Genomic DNA, 24,170 nt, shown 5'->3' on the forward strand with positions numbered 1-24,170 from the left:
CTGGTCTATTTGAACAAACAAAGGGGAAGAGGATCTCATCTCCTTTGTATGGAAACCATAAAAATTTGAACTTTGGTAATTGCTCATAGTATACTTCTCAGTGTGGCCAATTTTATTGTTCCTTTCAGCTTGGATCACGGTTTTTCCACTTCTCTTATATCCTCCCATCCTATCAGCTCTTTCTTCAGGTACTCCCTCATTTTGCTAAAGTCTGCATATTTGAAGTCCAGGACTTTGAGTTTTGTTTGATCACTGCCACCCAGATGGGCACCAATGTGGACACTACTACTATTTATTTTTTCTATTGCACTACCAGGTGCATGCTATATTGTGAGCACCAGATCCAGCATTGCTTCTTCCCTCATGGGTTCTGTCACCATTTGCCTGACAAAAGCATTTTGAAAGGCATCCATGATCTCTCTCTTTCTTTCCAATTCCACAGACGGAACTTTCCAATCCACATCCGGCAGGTTGAAATCACCCAGAAGTAGCACCTCCCCCTTTCTTTTCCCAACTTCTTGACATCTGCAACCAGATGTTTATCAAATTGCTCCAATTGTGTTGGAGGTCTATAGACAGCTCCCATGTTAGATAGAAGTTCCATCTTCTCTTTTCAAAGCTAACCATATCACTTCCTTCTTTCCCTAGGCCCCTTGCGTTTCAGTCGCATGGATATTGTTCTTCACATAGAGAGCTACTTCACCTTTTCGGCCATCCCTGTCCTTCCTAAAAAGATTATAGCCCAGTATGTTGGCATCCCATTCATGGGAATCACTGAACCATATCTTTGTGATAGCAACAATATCTAAGTCTTGCCTCTAATATCATGGCCTGCAGATCATGAATTTTGTTGCTTAGACTGTGAGCATTCCAGCTACCTTTCATAGTTTTTGGTCCAGTCTCACTTCTTACTGCATTGCTAAGAAGTGAATTGCTAAAATTGTTGTTTACATTGGTACGAGGGGTGTTCAATAATTTATCTACCTGAGCATGAAAGAAAGTTGTAAGTGTGTTGAAACAAGTCTGTCTAACATTCAAAGAAATAAGGTGTCAGGAGAGGCCTTGTGGGAATTAAGTAATAAACTGCTAGATCTGGAGCACCGTTCAGTGATAAACTTCTCACAAAAGAAGGGAAAAAGCCCAAAGAGATTCATGAATACATCACACATAGTAAGATGGAGTGTATTGTAAGTCTTCCCCATCATCCTAAAATGTAAAATTATGGAGCTGCTTAAGTGGGGTAGAGAGTCCATTGAAGGTGACCCTCACACTGGACTGCCTGTGGAAGCAACTTCCACAGAAATGTGCAAGACGGTCAAGGATTTAATTTTGTCACATAGACTAATTAAAATTTCCCGAATAGCTGAAGAAATGGGCATATCAGCAGGTACAGTTTGGAAAATAATTCATGAAAAGTTGGGCATGTCCAAGGTTAATGCAAGACGGGTTCCAAGAATGCTGATCCCATGTCAGAAGGCCATGAAGCTCCAGTGCTGTCAGGAGAACTTGGAGATGCTTCATGAGTCCAAAATGGAGTCAATACAGTGGAAGCATAAGTCATCCTCCACCCAAAAAAAGTTCAAGACAGAAAAATCTGCAGGCAAAGTCATTGCACCTGTCTTCTGGGATGATGAAGGACTTTTGCTTCTGGAGTTCATGCCACACAAGACAACCATAACCAGGGAGAGCTACGCCAACACAATGATTGCTTTGTGGGAGTCAGTCAAGGAGAAAAGATGAGGAAAACCCACAGCCGGTGTGCTGCTTCTTCACGACAATGCGCCGGTGCTCATGTCACAACAATCGCAGGCTGCCATCTGAGAATATGGGTTTCAGCAGCCGAACCATCCACCCTACAATGCTGACCTGGCTCCCTTGGATTATTTCCTTTTACGAGTTATGAAGAAATCTTTCCATGGACAGCGGTTTTCAAGTGATGAAGATATCAGAGAAGCTGTGATGTCCTGGTTTGAAGGTCAAACAGAAGAATTTTCTTCAAAGGGGTTAAAGTCCTTGCAGGAAAAGTGATGAAGTGATGGCTATAAGGGACTAATATTGAATAATAAAACAAAAAGTTTTTGAAAACTCTTCTTTCCTATTAAGGAAGATGAATTGTTGAACACCCCTTGTATCTCTACTAGAGGGTTGTGCAGGGACAGAAATCTCGCCCATCCCCATCCATGCCCACCAGACTTCCACCCATCCCCACCCGTTCCCACTAGAATCTCTTCTGTCCCTGCGAGGAATCCCCTCAGTCCCCCCATAAAAATTACCTGTCCCCATAAAAAGAAGCAATTACTTCTGACAGGTTTTATTTTATTTTTATTGAGTTTTACAGAAAATTCAAAACAAAGTCAGACATCTGCCAGAATGGGCATAAAACCAATACCCCTTCTCTCTCCCTCTCCCCAGTCAGGTGGGGTTGGCATATCAACAAAATGCTATCCCAAAGAAGTAGATTAAGGCATACCCCTCCCTCTTTGCCTTTGTCCTCTAAAGGTGTCACTGTCTGCTTTTGCACTAACTGGATTCCTGGGAGGTAGTCCTGAGGTAAGAGGGGTGAACATTGTGTGATTGAGGCTTCCTACAAGCCATATGGTGGCCATAGTCGCATTACCCAGTTGTCCAGGAATAGAGTGTGGATTTACATGAAGATTAGCAAAGGGAAGCACCTAATCTTTCATTTTAGCTGTGCTCTCTGGCTGTTTTCTAGGTGTGGCTGGCGATGAAATAGCACAAGAGGATCTTTGCAGACAGGAGCAGGTGCTGCAGGCTATGAAATCACTTGCTCTCCTGGGAAGAGGTTGCCAGTTTTTGCAGCTGGAGAAAGACAAGGATGCCCTGAGGGATTTGCATCTTAGCCTGCAGGTGAATCCAGGTACAGTGAAGGGAGAAAATGGAATAAAATGTGTTAACCTTACTGCCACCCACATAAAGTAGATGTTTACTGATGGTGCTAACTTAAAATACTTTGAGTTGGATCAAATGTTATATGTTGGATATATTTCTTGTAACATAATAGTAACCTTACTGTTTTATGTGGGTGTAAAATCAAGTTTGAATGTTAAGTGATATAGCTATTATCAAAACCCCATCAAACTACAGTAGGAGTGCACTGTGGGAGAACAGAGTTTTTCCTCCAAGACTGCTTTTCCTTTGCAATTATTGAACTGACTGGCAGGGGGCAGCCTAACTGCTTTTCTTTAAGCTAGCCAGACACTTAGCAAAACTGTAATTCAGAATAGATTTGGACGGTATATTTTCCCAGTATCCTCAGAAGCTGTAGGATTTTCATGTTCTGCAATGTCATTCATCAGAAAGCTATGACTTTGTACCCTGATTGGTCCTGCTCATATAGAACTAGCCCCAAATATGCTAGAACTGTTGCTTTTTGGCTGGGAATATGGAAGAAACGGATGTGTGCTAACACCCTGTCCAAGCTTTTACACCTCTGAGAGAACAGGTTATCCTGAACTTGGCTATGTACTGGCTATGAAGAGTGATGTTTGTATGAATCCTATTTGCAGAATTGAATCTTTATTTTTTTTGTTGTTCACTGTTCCAACTTTTAATAAACTTTACAGTTCACTGAGTAGCCCAAATGTTTTTTATGTGACGTGACCAATTCTAGTACTTGAAGGCAACTCCTCAGGGCCAGATCTAGTATCTTCTGCTTGGATCTTTACAGTTTATTAACTCTGTGTTCTAGTATTTTGTCTATAGGTGCATTTCTATAGGTGAGCTGAATTTTTGGCAAGGCTTCAATGTCTTTAGAAAGCTATTAGGAATACATTTTTGGATCAGTACTCATCCAGAGGCAAAGGAGAATGTAGTTATTTTTTCACTTATCTCCCCCTATGATCCCCCCCCACCATGAGCTCCGCTCAGCTGGTAAGTCCCTCCTATCTGTGTCCTTCTTTTCAGCTGCCAACTCCAGGCTCCGTCCCTTCTGCCTTGTTGCACCGTATGCTTGGAACAAGCTGCCCAAATCCCTATGGTGGGCTCCGTCTCTGGCAGTGTTCAAGGCTCGTTTAAAAGCCCACCTCTTTGAGAGTGCTTATGACTCCTAACCCCTCTCACCTTGGGTTCTGCATCCCCAATCATATATGCATTGTCTGTCTGTCCAAGTTAGATTTTTTTTAAATTAAATCTTTATTCATTTTTACTTCTTACAAGTGTATCAATAAATTAACAATTGAAATTTAAATACATCACTTGAATATCTGTCATATTTAACAATAATACATAAAATTTAATCCCTTCCCTCCCATCCCTACCATAACATATGCAATCAATATTCTTTTTTTTACTTATCCAATCATTTAATAAAATTCAGAATTCCCCCCTCTCATCCCTTCACATGCATTGTACTTATAATGGAAAATGGTATCTATTCATTACAATATTTTGTCAATGGCCCCCATATCTCTTTAAATTTTTTATAATTCCCTTTTTGTATGGCTATTGTTCTCTCCATCTTATAGGTGTGGCACAATGAGTTCCACCAAAAACTGTAATTAAGCCTGCTCCAATTTTTCCAATTATGCGTGATATGTTGTATGGCGACTCCTGTCATAGCTTATTATTATTTGATGAAATTTGGCTCTTTGTTCAAGTTAGATTTTAAGCTCTTCTGATCAAGGACCATCTATAAATGTCAAAATATACAGTGCTGTGTATGCCTTTTAGCGCTATATAAGTGATATATAGTAGTAGTGAGTGACTGTTTGCCAGTGGACGGGTTGCATATGCAGATGTAAACAGGATCCAAGCAGAAGATATTAGATATGGCCTTGAGGAGTTGCTTTCAGTGACCAGAATTGGGTGAGTCTTGTAACACACATTTGGGTTACTCGATGAATATTCATGCGTTATAGTAGATATGGAGTAACTGGCTAAGAACCTGCCGGTACCTAATTACTTGCTTGGGTTTTACTGATTGGCCCTGTTACTGTGACCCTTGAGAGGAATGATGTGTATCCATGACCCAACATGTCATATAGCATTGATGATCGCGTCTGAGCACAGGATTTTTTCAGTGTTGCTTGGGTATGCTATTGAAAACAAAAGGAATTGACCCCGAAATATCCACAAAGAAGAAAATCCAGAGAAAACCAAAAAAACTCTGTGGAGTGACGATGTTCCTAAATGAACTTTATTTGAAAGTGTCAAAGTTCCAAAGGTACACTGAAATCATCCACATAAAATAGTTCCATCCACATAAAAATAAATCATCCACATAAAAGCCTTAAACGACCTAGCCCGCTAGAGATACAGGACCCAACACGGTCCGCGTTTCGACAAAAAGTCTTCTTCAGGGGTCCCTGGGAGTCCTATAAAGGTGAGTACGTGGGAAACAATTGTGTGGTGAGCCGGAAGTGAGACACTGCTTGCATTTGCAATGGAAATGCACTTGTCTGGGTAGTTATATCCTTCAAAAAACAAAAGGAATTGACCCCAAAATATCCACAAAGAAGAAAATCCAGAGAAAACCAAAAAAATTCTGTGGAGTGACGATGTTCCTAAATGAACTTTATTTGAAAGTGTCAAGTTCCAAAGGTACACTGAAATCATCCTCATAAAACAATTTCATCCACATTAAAGTAAATCATCCACATAAGAGCCTTAAAGGACCTAGTCCTTTCCATTGCAAATACAAGCAGTGTCTCACTTCTGGCTCGCCACACAATTGTTTCTCACGTACTCACCTTTATAGGCCCCCAGGGACCCCTGAAGAAGACTTTTTGTCGAAACGCGGACCGTGTTGGGTCCTGTATTCCTAGCGGACTAGGTCCTTTAAGGCTTTTATGTGGATGAATTTATTTTATGTGGATGATTTCAGTGTACCTTTGGAACTTTGACACTTTCAAATAAAGTCCATTTAGGAACATTGTCACTCCACAGAGTTTTTTTGGTTTCTCTGGGTATGCGTTTGGCCATTCTGATGCTACATGGAGAACCACAGCCACTTCAATGGCTTTGTCTGGAGGAGTTTTAACCTATATCGATTGTGCTTATGGCTACTCGCCACTTGTAGGTGGGCACTGTGGTGTGATGTGATCTGTCATGTGTGACAGTGGGGCCTATAGCTTTCCATCCCATATCTACTGGATCCAAAAATTATTTAGCATATTAAGTTAGAGCTTGTGCATTGTTTATAGATCACTTCCAAAGGGAAAATTAGCTTGTGTAAAGTGCCTATGACCTGGCTGCCCTGGGCAAGCCCTCTCTTTCTATTGTAAGCTAAGCAGGGTCAGGGATGGGGGGCCACTGGGGAATATCACTCCTGTACTCTGCCTTGAAACATCACTGTGCATGCAGCCATGGGCTGGTAGTCGACACACACACACTCTGCATATGCAAAGCAGCCACATAATCTGCACCTGTTTGGATTTTTTGGAACAGCTGAGGAAACAGGTTAAGTATTGTGCATATTTTTTTTAAAATACCCTGTACCTTGGCCTCTGACCTAAACATAACCCTGGGAGTGTCTTTTAACTCAGCTAAAGGCATACGCCCTGTGGAAGCATGTTTGTGTCTAGCTGGATAAGAGAGGGATATTTTCAGACTGGGCATTTTATCTGAGTAAACGGCTTTGAAAATTGCTCTGCCCTTAGTAAGAGTGGATCTGTTGCTCCTTTTTGTCTCCCTGCTTCTTCTCTGTACACTCCTGCTTTTCCTTCCCCATACCCATAAAGCTGAGCTTCTCTCACTCGTTTCTGATGTGCAGGCCAATCAGAAGCCACACAGAATCTGCTGCAAGCTTTATGGAGGCTGGGCAGGAAGCAGGAGGCAGCATTGTATTGGCAGAAATTTCAGAGTGCATCGGCGCCAGCAGCTGCGCAACAGGAGAGGAGGTGTGTCTTAGTGATTGGAATTCTTTATAACATTATGTTTGTAAAACACTAAAGGATTAAATAATGGTCCTCAGCAGGTTCAACAATAGCAGCTCCTTTGTTTCCCTCTTGTTAAGATATAACTTTGGTTTGATTGGGGTTTTTTTGTCAGGGGAACGTAACCACGAGAATTCCTTAGCTCTGTTCATTCCAGTACTATACGTTCCCCCTACCACTTGATGGTTCAAATTCTTTTTCAATAATAAGTTCTACTAAGGGATTTTTCCGATTTGAGACGCTGGGAGCTTTCTAAACAGGAGGAAGGGTCTTTTCTGACTAGAGATGGGAACTCCCAATCTTGTGAGAGTAGTTCTTAGTAGAGAATGACACAGAGACGATTTCCCCATCCCTGCGAGTTTTGTCGCTGTCCCTGTCCCATTCCTGTAAGCTCTTATGATTTTAAACTGTTTGAAGCTTGTGCAGATAAGGACAGAGCTTGCAGGAAAGAGGCAGGGGCAGGAGAAGAACTCGCTGGGATGGGAAAATGAATTTGTCCCCGTGTCATTCTCTAGTTCTTAGTCTCATCCCCTTCCATCTATAAGATGGTGCCTAAATTTATGCAAGCCTAGCACTTAGGCAGGTAAGTACTAGCTGAGCACTCGGGGTGCTATTCTGTAAAAGACAGGCACAACTCGCATAGTGTGTAAATATAAGCGAGGCGTAAGGACAGGGCCTGGGTGGGACCAATATTTGTGACTGGTAAATTGCCACATTTAGCCATTGCTGCTATTGACATAGACGTGGGCATGTTCCATTACAGAACTAGCACTGGGCATATGGCATCTAGGCACCCAGTCACAGAATTCCTCCATTGCCCTTATACCATACCATACTGATTCTTGTATCCCACAAATGTCGACTAGGAATCATTGCGGCTTACATAATATTAGAAATGATACAGAGGTCTAGACCACATTCACAATGAATAGGTTATAACAGGTCAGTGCAGTGAAGAGAATAGATGTGTTTTCAGTGCCTTCCTGAATTGGAAGGATATGTTAAGTCATCATAAGCTGCTTGGGAGTTCGTGCCACACTTCGGGTCCTTGGAATTCAAAGGTGGTCTCGAAGAGAGCTTTTCTCCAGACCTGGCGTGCAGAGGAGAGTGGTAGCTTCCAGCGTTGAATTGGCCTTGATTCATTGAAGGACTGTAAGACCGGGATAGCAGCAGTGAGTCCAGCTGAGTTTTCTCCTTATATGTCTTTATCCCAGGACAAGCAGGCAGCATATTCTCAACAGGTGGGCGACGTCACCGAAGGAGCCCCGCAGCGGACAGCCTCGCAAGCAGACTTGCTTGAAGATCTTTGTAAGAGCTTACGAGTACTGCACTGCGCATGTGCGAGTGCCTTCCCGTCCGAGTCAGGGCACGCGTCTCCTGTGAGGTACCTCAGATCAACGTTTTCTGTGGAGCCGAGAAGTCCTCTTCACTTCAGCTCTGCAGCCCTTCGTTGCCTTCTCGCACTGCGGCTTTGTTATTTTTTTCTAGTTGCTGTGCTCGCGTATTCCTTATCTTTATTTTAATTTTTTTAAAAAAACCAAAAAACTTTTATTGTTTCTTTTTCGGCCAGCGGCCTTTTGGCCTAGGCCTGGCCGCTGAACCTCGTTCATTCGTCGGCCTTCTTTTTTTCTATGTCCTGGCCTCTTACCGGGTTCAAAAAGTGTAGCCAGTGTGGCAGGGCTATTTCAATCACCAATCCTCATCGTCAGTATATTGTTTGCCTGGGTCCTAAACATTGCCCCAACGCTTGTTCGCGCTGTACTGCCCTTCAACCTCGAGCCCTTTGCAGACGCCCTGCCAAGCTTCTTCAACTATTTGGCACTATGGAGTAGTCTGCTGAGAGGGTCTCGACCTCGGCTTCGAGGACGGCCTCGACTTCCAAGACCTCGACCCCGACACCCGTGGCTGCCTCGACCAAGGCCTCGACACCTTCAGTCTCGAAGGCCTCGCCTGCAATCTCTTCTAAGTCTTCATCTGTGGGTAAATCTCCTGTTTCTCCTTCAGGTACCTTTCCTAAGAAGCCTCCAGAATCTCAGGCATCCCAGGCCGTGCCTACGGTCCTGCCAGCCTCTTCGAGACCTCCAGCTAAGCGTGCCTCCAAACATAGGGAATACTCATCCTCAAGGTCTCCCTCTTTGGAATGCACTGCTGCACCTTCGAGACCTGATCCCTTTGTCCCGGTGCCTATGTTCGAGGACATGTTGAAAGCCATTCTGACCACTCAGATTTCCTCGGTCATGGCTCAGCTCCTCCCGGCCTCGACCCTGCTTCCTACGAGCCAGCCTCAGCCTCAGCCTGAGCATCCTGTTGAAGCACCTCGAGGCAAGCCTCGGAAGTCTCGTCGCTTATCATCCAGCGACTCTTCGCCTCATCCTGGTACACAGTCTCCTGAACCTCGATCGAGGCATCGCTCGAGGCATTTGAGGTATCTTACATCCAAACGCAGTCAGGAATTTTTTCTCAAGCAGAAGACCTCTCCTTCTCCGGATATTGAGTCTTCTATGCCTCGTTTATCTAAGGCTGTCAAGACTTCTTCGAATCTAAACATAGGTCTCGCAAAGCTCTCACATCGGCTTTTTCTCCTCGAAGTCCATCCAGGTCGAAGACTACTCCATCTTGACCGCTTACAAGGGAGCCTTCTCCTCCAGCCTCGACCCACTCTGTTCCTCGGACCCCGGGGACTTCACCATCAAGGCTTCTGAAGCGCAAACATTCTTTGACTCTGTCACAGGTAGTGGAGCTTCTTCAGTGACTATGCGCCTGGAGTCTGAGCCTCCTTCTCAATATTCCAGAGAGGCTTCTCCTTCCTATTCGGTGGCTCCTAAGTCTTGCTCTCTTTCTCCTGAGGAACCATCTACCTCGAAGTCTGCCTCATTTGCGAGATTTGTCTTTGACATGGGGAAAGCTCTTCAGCTAGATCTCCACTCTGATTTCAAGTACACTCCTGAGTACTTGGCCGACATGGAGTTGCCTCATCCACCCAAGGAGACCTTGAGGCTTCCTATGACTCCGGTTTTAAAGCAAACTTTCTTCAGGAATATGGAAATTCCTTATTCCATTACAGCCATTCCATCTAAGCTGGAATCCAGGTATTGCACCGTACCTTGTAAGGGATTTGAGAAATCTCAATTGTCTCACCAGTCTTTGGTTGTGGAATCTTCATTAAAGAAAGCTCAACCATCTAAGCTCTACGCTGTGGTCCCTCCAGGCAGGGAGGGTCATACCATGGACAAGTTTGGCTGTAGGCTATATCAGAATTCCATGATGGCTAACAAAATTCTCAATTACAATTACACTTTCACTGCTTATTTTAATCACTTCCTCAAAATAATGCCTTAAGTTTTATCCGGCTCTTGAGGAATAGTGTCTTCCAGAATTCAAACAGATTATTCAAACTCTGTCTCAACTTCGATTCTTCATGTTGCAAGCCACATACGATGCCTTTGAGCTCTCTTCCAGAGTTTCTGCTTTTGCAGTAGCCATGAGTCGCTTCGCTTGGCTCCGCATTGTTGATATGGATCCCAATTTGCAGGACCGTCTAACGAACTTGCCTTGCCAGGGAAATTAAATTTTTGATGATTCCATTGAAGCTGCTACAAAGCACCTCTCTGAACATGAGCGCTCTTTTGCTTCCTTGATTCGGCCGAAGCCTAAGACTCCTCCTGCTCGGCCATACAAGCAACCACCACGTCGTTATCCTCAAAAAACGACACCAGCTTTCTCCAGGCCTCCGCCTAGACGACCGCCACAGCAACAACAGCAGCAGAAAGCTCAGATTCCTGCTGTGGCTAAACCAGCTCAGTCTTTTTGACATTCCCAGTCTGAGCATACCAACTTCCCTCCATCAGACTTCTCTTCTTCCCATAGGAGGTCATCTTCACCATTTTATCACCAGTGGGAGATGATCACCTCAGATCTCTGGGTTCTCACCATCCTTCGGGAGGGATACTCACTTCACTTTCTTCAAGTGCCTCCAGATCGCCCTCCAAGAGAGTGTCTTTCAAATTCGTAGCAACTTCCCCTTCTTCTTCAGGAAGCTCAGGCTCTTCTTCGCCTTCAAGCTGTCGAGGAGGTTCCCTTGAACCAACGGGACATGGGCTTTTATTCCTGTTATTTTCTAGTTCCAAAGAAGACGGGGGATTTGCGACCCATTCTGGATCTCAGAGTCCTCAACAAATTTGTAGTCAAAGAGAAGTTTTGGATGCTTTCTTTACTAACTCTGTATTCCCTGATGAATCAGGGAGATTGGCTATGCTCTCTGGATCTCAAAGAGGCTTACACTCATCCAGCCTCTCGCAAATATTTAAGATTTCAGGTGGGGAATCTTCATCTAGAAAATACAGAGTTCTTCCTTTTGGACTTGCCTCATCCTCCAGAGTCTTCACAAAGTGTCTGGTGGTGGTGGCTGCAGCTTTCCGTACCCAGGGTCTTCAAGTGTTTCCATATCTGGATGACTGGCTTATCAAAGCCCCCTCTCAACAAGGGGTTATTGCAGCGACCCGACAGACTATTATGTTCCTCCAATGTCAGGGGTTCGAAATCAACTTTCCAAAATCCCAGTTGAACCCTTCTCAGTCTCTTCAGTTCATCGGGGCAACTCTGGACACTGTCCAGCTCAGAGCGTTCCTGCCTCAACCACGTCAGGATGCCCTCATTTGCCTTTGCCATCAAGTGTCTCATCTCGCATCAATTTCAGTGAGACAAATGATGATTCTACTTGGTCATATGGCTTCTACAGTTCATGTGACTCCTTTTGCCAGAGTTCACCTTCGCATGCCTCAGTGGACCCTGACATCTCAGTGGCAACAAGCTACCGACCCACTTTCTCAACAAATTACAGTAACTCCTTTGTTGAGGTAGTCTCTCCACTGGTGGATGCTCTCTTCCAATCTTTCAAGAGGTTTGCTGTTCCACATTCTCCCTCATCAGAAGGTCCTCACAACAGACTCGTCAACCTACGCATGGGAAGCCCATCTAGACGGTCTCCGTACCCAAGGCCATTGGTATCCCGCAGACCGTCTTTGTCACATCAATCTGTTGGAACTCAGAGCGATTTTCAGTGCTCTTAAGCTTTTCAACACCTTCTTCACGACAACGTAGTCCTTGTCCGGATGGACAACCAAATCGCCATGTACTATGTCAACAAACAGGGAGGTATGGGGTCTCACTCCCTTTGTCAAGAAGCTCTGAAGCTGTGGGATTGGGCAATCCATCAAAACATCTTTCTCAGAGCTGTATACATTCAAGGTCAGCAAATTGCCTGGCGGACAAATTGAGTCATCTTCTGCAACCTCACGAATGGACACTCAATTCCTCGCCTCTCCGTCAGGTGTTTGCTCAGTGGGGGACCCCTCAGATAGACCTCTTTGCATCTCCCCTCAACAACAAGCTTCCTCAGTTCTGCTCCCAGATATACTCTCCACAGCGTCTCGAGGCAGATGCTTTCCTCCTGGACTGGACGAGTCAGTTTCTCTATGCCTTCCCTCCATTCCCTCTGATTCTCAAGACTCTTGTCAAGCTCAAGTCGCAACCTGCCACCATGATTCTGATAGCTCCTCGGTGGCCCAGACAACTGTGGTATTCCCTTCTACTTCAACTCAGCACCAGGGAGCCTCTGCTTCTACCAGTTTTTCTCTCTCTGCTTACTCAGAGTCAAGGATCCTTACTTCATCCCAATCTGCAGTCTCTACACTTAACAGCTTGGTACCTTTCAACCTAACTGACTCTCTGCAGTTTACTCAATCTGTACAGGACATTTTGGTGGCTTCCAGAAAGCCGTCCACGAGGCAGTGTGATGGTCAGAAATGGACTAGATTTTCTACTTGGTGTTCTACTCGCCAATTGGAGCCAATGTCTACCCCTTTGGCTTCTGTTTTGGATTATTTACTTCACTTAACACATTCTGGCCTCCAGTCTACATCTATCAAGAGTCCATCTCAGTGGGATTGCTGCTTTCCATCAGCCTCTTGATGGGAAACCTCTGTCTGCACACCCTTTAGTTTCCCGCTTTATGAAAGGACTTTTTAATGTTCATCCATCGCTCAAACCACCTCCAGTGGTCTGGGATCTCAATGTTGTCCTGGCTCAATTGATGAAGCCTCCATTTGAACCAATTGATAAGGCTCATCTCAAGTACCTTACTTGGAAAGTAGATTTTCTGATTTGCCCTCACGTCTGCTCAAAGAGTCAGTGTGTTACAAGCCTTGGTTGCGGATCCACCTTTCATAGTTTTCCACCATGACAAAGTGGTCCTCCGTACTCATCCAAAATTCTTGCCTAAAGTTGTTTCGGAATTTCACATCAATCAATCTATTGTTCTTCCAGTATTTTTTCCAAAGCCTCATTCTCATCCTGGAGAAGTGGCACTCCATACTTTGGACTGTAAGCGTGCCTTGGCTTTCTACTTGCAACTCACTCAACCTCACAGAACAGCCCCACAACTTTTCATCTCCTTTGATCCAAATAAGTTGGGGCATCCTGTCTCGAAGTGAACCATTTCCAACTGGATGGCTGCTTGCATCTCTTTCTGCTATGCTCAGGCTGGTCTCCCTCAGCAGGGTCGAGTCAAGAGCCACAGAGTTAGAGCAATGGCGGCGTCTGTAGCTTTCCTCAGATCAACTCCTATTGAGGAAATCTGCAAGGCTGCCTCTTGGTCCTCGGTTCATACTTTCAGCTCTCATTACTGTCTGGATACTTTCTCCAGAAGGGATGGCTATTTTGGCCAGTCTGTTTTACAAAATCTATTTTCTTAACTTGCCAGCTCTCCCTCCATCCCTTTATGCTTAGCTTGGAGGTCACCCACCTGTTGAGAATATGCTGCCTGCTTGTCCTGTGATAAAGCACAGTTACTTACCGTAACAGTTGTTATCCAGGGACAGCAGGCAGATATTCTCACAACCCACCCTCCTCCCCTGGTTGGCTTCTTAGCTAGGTATCTGAAATGAGGTTCTTCACAGGAGACGCGCGCCCTGCTTCGGGCGGGAAGGCACTCGCGCATGCGCAGTGCAGCACTCGTAAGCTCTTACAAAGATCTTCAAGCAAGTCTGCTTGCGAGGCTGTCCGCTGCGGGGCTCCGTCGGTGACGTCACCCACCTGTTGAGAATATCTGCCTGCTATCACTGGATAACAACTGTTACGGTAAGTAACTGTGCTTTATGGACCATACATGCAATTTTGAACTGAACCCTGCTTTTGAATGGTAGCCAGTGCAGTTCCTTAAGTAGTGGATTTGCCCTCTCATATGGAGAATGGATATGAAGTTTCAAGTTTATTTCATATTTGATAAAATCGCTTTTTTCAAAGATTACAAAGCGATGAATTAAAAAAATAAAAATAGGGAGACATGCAGTATAGGGATGGACAGACTTACAGTTCATAGGTAAATCGGTGAAGAACCACAATTTGATATAGGAAAGAGAACAAATAAGGATAAAATAATAGGAACTATGTTGTAATATAGGTTTTGGAACAAAACCAAAGACGAAAACTGCAGTGATGATGTGTAGGATGCCAAGTCTTTATTGGATAACCATAAAAAACTAAAATCATAAAACAGGGGGAACAGCTTAAGAGAATTGTTTTTAGAGAATTAAATAAAAGATGATAGGCGTGAATGCACAGGCCTGGACAACTCAAATTTCTTTTCACCAAGAGCAAAAACAAAGTAAGGCTATCTAGCTCTCTAAATAAAGAATTTTAATTATAGTTATAAAAAAAAAAAAGCTGTGATCAAAACTCCAAAATTAAATAAGATATAATTTTACCAATTTTACTTGTGAAAAAGTTTCACAAATGAAAGAAGCAAAATTTTAAAAATGTAGAATTTTTTTTATGCTTCTGAAAAGCTATAGAAACATAGGCCATATGATATTTTTTTCAATTGAAAAACTTTTATTGAGAAAACACTCGAAACAATACATAGCAATTGCACATGAGATACAAGAACAAAAATACAAAGAGCAAAATATCACAGTCCAAGACAACGCACAGCAATACAATCAACTATATAGACATGTGCAAGTCCTACCAACTAAGAATAACACTCTATAATCCCCACCCATACACAACCAATACCCCCCCACCCACCCCCCAGGGACAAACCACAATACCCACAGCTTTCAATAAGGTTGAGAACAGTCTATACTAAACATAAACCACCAATTGGGAATAAATAGATATATGAGATCCCCCCCGGCTTCACCCACCCAGTACAACTCCATGACCAGCTCATAGCCCTCGACCACCCCTACCACAAACCCCCACAGAAGCCCGAAATTGATGCCACACATGGGCATAGCCATGCAGTTTACCATGCCTCAAAGCCGTTAAGTGATACAGATTCTGCCAAGAGAGCAGACGTTGTTCCACCAAGGCCCACGTGGGAGGAGGCACCTGATTCCACCGAGAGGCAATGGCCAATCGAGCAGCAGTAAAGGCCAATTTACAGAACAAAGAGTCCCCCCGAGCCAGGTCCAACGATGCCAAAACAATAAGGCGTGTCGCCAATCGGCCGGAATCTGGACATCCAGGATCTGGACACCCGAGCAAAGACCTCAGTCCAGAATCCACACACCCGCCCACACTGCCACCACATATGCAAATAGGTACCAACCTCCCCGCAGCCCCTCCAGCAAAGCGCGCTCGTACCCCCCTGCCAGCGAGCCACAGTTTGAGGGGTATAATACCAACGGAAAAGTACCTTATATCCGTTTTCAATCAACAAAGCGGCTATACCCGCCGAGGAGATCTCCGACCATATGTCGCTCCAAGTGTCCCAGGAGATAGCAGAACCACAATCATCCTCCCAGGCCGTCATATACGGAAGGGAAGCCCCCTGACCATTAAGGCACCTATATATAGCGGAGAGAGCTCCCTTCCGAAGCACTGGGCCCAGTAATAGCTCAAAGGGCGTCTTACCACCCCTCAAGTCTCCCAAAAGACCCGAAGACATAATATAATGAAGGACCTGCAGGTAGGGGAACAAATCCCTTATCCCAAGCCCATACTTGCCCCTGAGTTCCGCAAAGGGTCTAACCCCCCCCAAAACCGGGTCCCACAGTTGCCCCACACAAACTAAGCCCCGTGACTCCCAATCCGCAAACACTCCCCCATCCCCTCCCGGTGGAAAGCCAGGATTATATCTCAACGGAGTATACCAGGAATGTCTCTTACTCCCCAGCAAACAAGCCCTGGTCTGATTCCATACCCTCAAGGAAGTCACCACCGAGGACACCCCCCCGTCAGGCTCGCCCTACCAGGCACCCATGGCCGATGTAACAAAGGTACCCCCTCACTTAACCGTTGCTCAATTTCCACCCACAGTTTCGGTGTCTGCGTCTGCCATTCTAAAAGGGCGCGCAGCTGAGCAGCCTGATAATATTTCACCACATCCGGGTCCCCCAACCCCCCATCCCCTCTCCCCATGCGCAAGACTTTCCTACTCACCCTTGGCCGTCTGCCAGCCCAGATGAAATGAAAGATAAGGCCATGTGATATTTATCTACCTTAATTTTTCTATCTAGTCTGTTTATCCAGACCACCTACCATCTCTTCCTCTCCCTTAGAGATCCAATATACTTGTCCCAAGCATTCTTGGAAAGAGGATAGGACATGCAATATGGTGGAAAGCAGATATAACATTTGGCAAGGGAAATATTGAGTCTTTACATAAAGAATGTCATGAGGAAAAAAATTTGTCCCCATCCCCGCATACCTTCTGATCCCATCCGCACAAACCTTGAATAGTTATGATTTTTTATTGAACTTATTATCATACAAATTTGAAGCTGTACAATATTAGACTCTGATGTGAAAGGCCTGGAGAGGAAACGCATGGCTTATCTGCTTATTTTTGTGCACACAATGGCTGTTTGGCACAGATATTTTGTTGGAAAAATAAGCTAACCTTGAAATTGGTAGAATAGCTTTTTAAAGGGTTTTCTTCCTATTTATCAGATGAGGATTAGGAATGATATATCAAATTGTATCAGACTGAGGAGTTCTGCAGGGACTGGCATTCTCCACAACACTCTCTTAATTCATACATCACTCTGCTCTGTAAAGTGTTGCATGAAATGAACTCCAGAATTTGATTTTAGGTAGACAATACAGTATTTGTTCTGAGACAGTACAGTACTTGTTCTGTTTTCAGTGGAGGTGGTTATACATTTTCTAAACATAGTTGTTAATGTTCATAGAATTTTAGTCTGGTATGCTGAGAATAGCCTAGCATTTAATGCTGAAAAAAAGACAAACCTGAGACTCTGATGATACAGAATTTAAGAGATCAGACTATTAGTCACTGATCACCTGATACCGGTTCACAATGATGTACATTATTTAGGTATTGTCTTAGGCCAGATTCACTAAATGCACCAATCGTGTCCTGACCAGTTTGCGATCGTTCCCTGACCCGATTCACTAACCTTGTGGCTGATCAATTTCTAACCCGATCCGATCCACCTATGCCAGGGGTAGGCAATTCCAGTCCTCAAGAGCCGGAGCCAGGTCAGGTTTTCACAATATCCACAATAAATATACATGAGATAGATTTGCATCTCAAGGAGGCAGTGCATGCAAATCCATCTCAAACATATTCATTGTGGATATCCTGAAAACCTGACCTGGCTCTGGCTCTCAAGGACCGGAATTGCTTACCCCTGGCCCATGCAAATGAGGGGAAATTGCATGCATAAGTAAGAAGGCAAGTGATTCACTAAACAGAAGAAGGAACACCGATTGGGCTTACCGATCCAAAGTGAAGCTATTGCTGAGGACCTGTCGCTTCACTTCCTTACCGACTCTCCTGCCCTTTAAAACCACGGGCTCACAATGTTTTAAGTGATAGTGAAGCAATCGCTGTTTTAAAATCGGCCAACAGTGATTGATTCCACTATCTTTAGTGAATTTAGGCCTTGGATCACAAGTTGCTAATACCTTTTTTTTTAAATTACATATGGTTGTGCATCTGTAACCCCATTGCAGCCCTTATTGCTGGACCAAAACAAAAGGATAATGCTATATCACTCCAGTCTTAGTAGAACTTCGCTGCTTACAGTACTTATCAAGTTTGTATATAATTTAAATATTTATGCATTGTTTTCAAAGTCTTTTGTTCTTTGTTTAAGGCAGAACTGGAGTACTCTGAGCCCTTTTGCATTCAAAGCAAAACAAGCTAGTATGCATTCTCTTGTTAAGAACATAAGAATAGCCATACTGGGTCAGATCAAAGGTCCATCAAGCCAACTAGCCTGTTCTCATGGTGGCCAATCCAGGTCACTAGTACCTGGCCAAAACCCAAAGAGTAGCAACATTTCATGCTACTGATCCAGGGCAAGCAGTGGCTTCCCCCATGTCTTTCTCAATAACAGACTATGGACTTTTCCTCCAGGAACTTGTCCAAACCTTTCTTAAAACCAGCTACGCTCTCTGCTCTTACCACATCCTCTGGCAATGCGTTCCAGAGCTTAACTATTCTCTGAGTGAAAAAAATTTCCTCCTATTGGTTTTAAAAGTATTTCCCTGTAACTTCATCGAGTATCCCCTAGTCTTTGTAATTTTTGACGGAGTGAAAAATCGATCCACTTGCACCCGTTCTACTCCACTCAGGATTTTGTAGACTTTAATTATATCTCCTCACACCTGTCTCTTTCCCAAGCTGAGGAGCCCTAACCTTTTTAGTCTTTCCTCATACGAGAGGAGTCCCTTCCCCTTTATCATCTTGGTCGCTCTTCTTTGAACTTTTTTCTAGCGCCACTATATCTTTCTTGAGATAAGGAGACCAGAACTGAATGCAGTATCTTTCTTGAGATAAGGAGACCAGAACTGAATGCAATACTCCTGGTGAGGTTTCACTATGGAGCGATACAGGGTTTTATAACATTCTTAGTCTTGTTAACTATCCCTTTTTTAATAATTCCCAGCATCCTGTTTGCTTTTTTGATTGTCGCCACACATTGGGCAGAAGGTTTGGATGCAATAGGTATCTCAGATACAGTATATTTTTGGTTTGAAGGCTTCCTAAAATCCAGAACCTACAGAGTAAAATCAAACAAAGAAAAATCAGATCCTTGGTCAAACCCTTGCGGCGTACCACAGGGATCCCATTCCCCACTATCCCCTACTCTCTTCAACCTATACACTGCCTCTCTCGGGGCATACCTGGATAACCTAGGCATTACCACCTATAGTTATGCGGATGACTTCACCATCCTCATACCATATGATCAGCCAAAGACCACCATGACAAACATAATACACCGAACAATAGAAACAGTTAACGACCTGGATGAAAGAACACAAACTGAAACTCAACCCAGATAAAACTAAATTCATCCTCCTCGAAAATGACAAAGTCCCAACTATAACCAATTTAGAACTTAACTCAATCAACTATCCAATCCAAACCACCACAAAACTACTAGGAGTGACAATAGACAGATGCTGTACTATGCAACTGCAAATAAATAAAACCATACAGAAATCCTTTGCAATAATGAGAAACCTGAGACAAGTCCGGAAATTCTTTGAAAGAACACAATTCCAGCTCATAGTGCAATCCCTAATCCTAGGATTGCTAGACTACTGCAACATCCTCTACCTCCCCTGCCCTGCCACGATGACCAAGCAACTACAGACAATCCAAAATACTGCTCTGAGACTCATCTACTCACTGAGGAAACATGATCATATCACAGAGGCCTACATCAACACACACTGGCTACCAATCCAAGAAAGAATATTATTTAAATTCTACTGCATGATATTCAAAACCCTAAATGGAAACAGCCCAGCCTACCTAAACAATCGCCTCATCCAAGCAACCTCAACCAGACATAGAAAAACGCACTCCCCTTTCACACCTCCCCCGATCAAGGAAGTAAAACGGTCAAAACAATACGACGGCCTCCTAGCCACTCGAGCTGCAAAACTGGATAACCAAATCTCCAACCTACTGTTAACCACCCCAGACTACAAGATTTTCAGAAAAGAAATAAAAACTATACTCTTCAAGAAAGCCCTGAAACAGTCCTAACCACACCTACTCTTAAAATCTCTTACTCTTAACAACACTTTTATCTATCAAATGTTATCTAAAACCCATAATTTCACCATATTCGTATCTCCTAAAGACCTCCACTTCCCTTTGGTAACTCTTTATCCAATGTTTATTACCTTAAAAAATTCTATGTCATCGCTTATTCTATTCCTTTTAATTTGAATGTAATTCTTGTTTTTAGTTTGAATGTAATCCGCCTTGAACCGCAAGGTAATGGCGGAATAGAAATCACTAATGTAATGTAATGTAATTGTCTACAATGACACCTAGATCCTTTTCTTGGGTGCTAACCCCCAAGGTGGATCCTAGCATCTAGTAACTGTGATTTGGGTTATTCTTCCCAATGTGCATAGTGTGTGGATCGTATTAAGCAACAGAGAGCACACTATTGCAAGTCCATATGTGGGGAATCTCTTGTAGAACAGGAGAGAGATGCTATTACTTTCAGAAGGGCATTCAGTATACAGTTTTTTTTAAAAGATGGCATTTGTGTAGATAACAGTTGTGTAAAATGACTTTTGTATTTTATTCCATGTAATCTTTATTATCTAAATATTGTTATAGTTGTACATTTATGATGTGTGGATGTGATGTAAACCACTTAGATTCTATGAAGATAGGTGGGTTAGAAATTGTATTAAACGAAATTAAATGAACGTCCCACACTGGCTCCCGGATCAGTCCCCTTCCTTATATCATTGGTAGAATAAGCTGCTTGCTTCAATGATATACGAGTAGGAATCATTTGAGATGCAATATCATCTGAAAAGGCAAAAGACCTTTTTGGTCAATCTGGGAAGCGTATCTTCAATCCATATCTCCCAAAGCAAATAGTTTTGTGCTAAACGAACTTCAAAATGCATATCAAGGCACTTGGTAAGAGTTGGGGGGGGGGGGGGGTGAGGGTGAGTATGTTTAGAGTCTGTGCTTGGTAACTATAGATAGGTAGTGTGGGGTCATAAAAGCCAAGACCCTCTAATTACCATTGCATGTATTTTACAGTGTGCTAACACTGGCTATGACAGGCAGGGAATGAGATACCATATTGTTTATAAAGATTTAAAGTGATATGAATGTCCCAACCAGTACTCATTCATAGTAATATTCTTAAATAAAATCTGTAGTAATAGTGCTTTTTTTTGTCTTCCAGAGCTCTCCCCTTGTACTTGCTTTCACAGTCGAAAGAGAGTTGTCTGCTAGATGAGGCTTTAACTGGCAAAATACAAGATTATATCTCAACCGTCACCGAGGATATGCCATAGCTTTAAACTTTCTCTCTTCTCCTATCCACAAGCTCCTCCCAAATGTGTAGGCCTGCTAAGAGGAGGAATCTAGTACAAGGCCAGTTAGAAGAGTGCACAAAAGACTCTGATCTCCTTGGGCAAGATGTGTCACTATAATTAATCCTTGGGGTTTGTGTGATACCTAACTTTCACCTAGATAGAGGAATCTAAAGGAGGAAAAGCAAAAAAAAAAATATATATATATATATCAAACTAGTAGTGTGGTTGCCACAAGGTATTTTTGCAGGGCTGGTGGGTTTCCCAGGTAATATTGGAGACCAGCTTGGGAAGAGATGCTGTGTACTAAGGTAAGCTAGATCCTAAAATCAGAAGTTCCAGGTGCACACCAAATTCAGAAATAAGAAGAACTACACTAGCCTCCTAGCATCTGTGCCGTTGTATCCTAGATCCACTGGTTCTCATCTATAAATGTCTGGGGACTGTTTTATCAGTAAAGAACTGGAGACTAGCTTTGGAAAATCAAACCCCTGAATGGGTAGCCTAGAACTGTATATTTTATGTCAAATAATGGTATTTGTACTTTGTTACCTTTTTGTAACATATAAGAATAGAGTGGGAATCTGGCTACTAATAAGGAAGGGAGAGTGGGCTTTATAATGGGGGGACAGGTACCCATGCAAAAGGAAAGGGGGTGAACCAGGGAAGGAATTCAGACTTGGGAAGCAGGACTGTGGAATCGGTCGGAAGCAATGTTGAGTGGAGCAAGAGTCCATACAAATATACCAACTCATAGTGGTAAATGTAAGTTTATTCATTATATTTATTTAAAATTATTATTATTTTTTTTTAATTCTTTATTCATTTTCAAACTTACATCAAGTGCACAAACAATAAAACAATACAATTAAAATTTTATTTAAAATTAATTATAACCCACCTATCCACAAATCTAGGCAAGGAACAGAATAACACACACAATGCACTAAAAGTTATTTTTACCAGTACTTTAGAGCCAGGACAAAGTCTTATACTATATTGTCTCTAATAAATGCCTATTTCCAATAATCACCCAACCCCTCCCCCTGCTTAAGAACCCCAAATCACTGGAAAATGTGGTCTTCAGATGAAATCAGAATTCCCCCAATAATCAACCATTCCCCCCTCGGCATTGCTCCCCTTCTCTCTCCACCCTCCCTGCAACAACCGCATCTTTCTTACCTCTTCTCAAGATTATATTGTAGGGCTGGTGTAGGCCTTTGAGCCTCTGTGCATGCTGAAGACCTTAGGCAGGTACAGAAGCTCAAGGCCCTTGAAATGAGGTAAGAAGAGATGTCTGATGATCACAGGAGAGGGGTGGAGGAGAGCAATGCCAGTTACCACAGGGAGGAGAGAAACGATGCCTCCATTAAGAGACCACCCTAGACGTCAGAAAACCCAGCGTTTTCTAATAATAGCCCGGGTAATTAGAGAGCATATGGTATATCCAGAACAAAAAATGTAATGCCTAATATCGGTAGGATTTGGACAGAAAAATAGGAGTTGTAATTAAAGTGAAAGCAGGGGCTGTTTATGGTAACGGTGGGATGCTTACCCTGGGTGAAGAAGAGCAGGAGAGATGTGTGCAAAAGGTTGAGAAGCAAAAGAGAAAGCGGGACAAGCCTAGGGGAGTTGAGAGAGGTAGGTGTAGCAGGATTTCAGAGATGGAGGAAAACATCTGCTGGGAGAAGTAACAGAGAGGTGTGCAGTTTTTTCAGCATACTGGCTATACGGTATGATAATGCATCCTTTCTCTTTCTGCAATGATGTGTACATCTCTTAATCTAGTAATTTTCCAGATGTTCTTCCTCCGTTTGGGTATTGATATATCTTGTACCCAGTTTATGAAATGATGCATGAGGTCTTGCTGTCACAACTGATCCCCTGAGAACAAAGGCGAACCAAGTCCAGTTGATACAGTGGGAGATATTGGCCATCTATGTTGTGAGGTATACATTTCAGTTAAAAAAAAAAAAAAAAGAAGAAGCTATGCCTGAATCAGCTGTATATAGGTATAGACTATGCATATACCTACATACACAAAACCAACAAACAGAGCAGTCCAAATCACAAGAAGTCTGATTTATTAGTATCAGTGAGCCGGCGTGGCCACGTTTCGCCCACAGGCTGCATCAGGAGTAATGGCTGTAGGGGAAAGGAATAAGCCCCTACAGCAAATCAAAACTCCTTGTTCAAAATGGCAGCAGTTTTTTCTCAAAGGCAAAAACAAGTTAATCAGACTGATTGACTTCTTTTATTTGGACTGATCTGCTTGTTGGTTTTGAATTTGATTTATGGCAGAGCCTTGCCTTTTTTCTTATACCTACATACATACAGGTCTTTAGGCCAGAGGCTATGAACTGATGAATAGCTGAAATAATCCAAAAGTGGGCATAGCCTGCTGCTGTTCTGCTAACATTTGTGTTTATTTAAAAAGACGACAGACCCCACTGGACAGAATTATTTTAAAGGTGGGAGATGTTTCTGTAATGTCCTATGGAAGTTATGTACAGTTCATAATAAAAAATAATAATTTAATGGGTTTTGTTTTGTTTTTTGCAATTCAGAATTGGATAGTATTGGATCTATCATTCTGGTTCATCAGTAAATTATATTTCTTTGTACATGTGGTGTATTCTGCAGCCTCTTCCAGTGAGAACAAAGGGCAGCCTCGCCCTCCTTCAGTAATAGCTGAGGAGGTTTTACAGGCCTAGTGATATCATTTATTCCCCATTTCTGACTGCATGATATGAGCAAGAACATTATTCTAACTGAAAGACTCCAGAAATTTGCTCTGAAAGTTACAGAACATGCTTATTGGAACTGGGGGGGGGGGGGGATCAAGGATGGTGAAGACTTTTTTTTTTTAACCAAATTAGAATTATTTTACATGAATATAGAAGTGAATCACAGATTACAGTGGTGATGTGAAGGGAAAGA

General features: G+C 43.1%; 1 protein-coding gene across 6 annotated transcripts in view; it reads left to right on the forward strand.

Moving 5' to 3' along the window:
* FANCG (FA complementation group G) overlaps positions 1-23,247 on the forward strand; it is a 144,396-nt gene extending 121,149 nt beyond the window's left edge. For 4 of the 6 annotated variants that reach the window (XM_033936313.1, XM_033936344.1, XM_033936352.1 and 1 more), the window contains 3 exons: positions 2,714-2,878; positions 6,731-6,857; positions 21,101-23,247. In XM_033936313.1, the coding sequence (XP_033792204.1) occupies positions 2,714-2,878; positions 6,731-6,857; positions 21,101-21,212 (404 nt within the window). In that variant the 3' untranslated portion in view covers positions 21,213-23,247. The remainder of the gene's footprint in view (positions 1-2,713; positions 2,879-6,730; positions 6,858-21,100) is intronic. The other 2 variants (XM_033936323.1, XM_033936332.1) reach the window with 2 other exon arrangements.
* The last annotated feature ends 923 nt before the right edge of the window (positions 23,248-24,170 follow it).

The sequence above is a fragment of the Geotrypetes seraphini genome, chromosome 1, assembly GCF_902459505.1.
Source record: "Geotrypetes seraphini chromosome 1, aGeoSer1.1, whole genome shotgun sequence".
NCBI classification, from domain to species: Eukaryota; Metazoa; Chordata; class Amphibia; order Gymnophiona; family Dermophiidae; genus Geotrypetes; species Geotrypetes seraphini.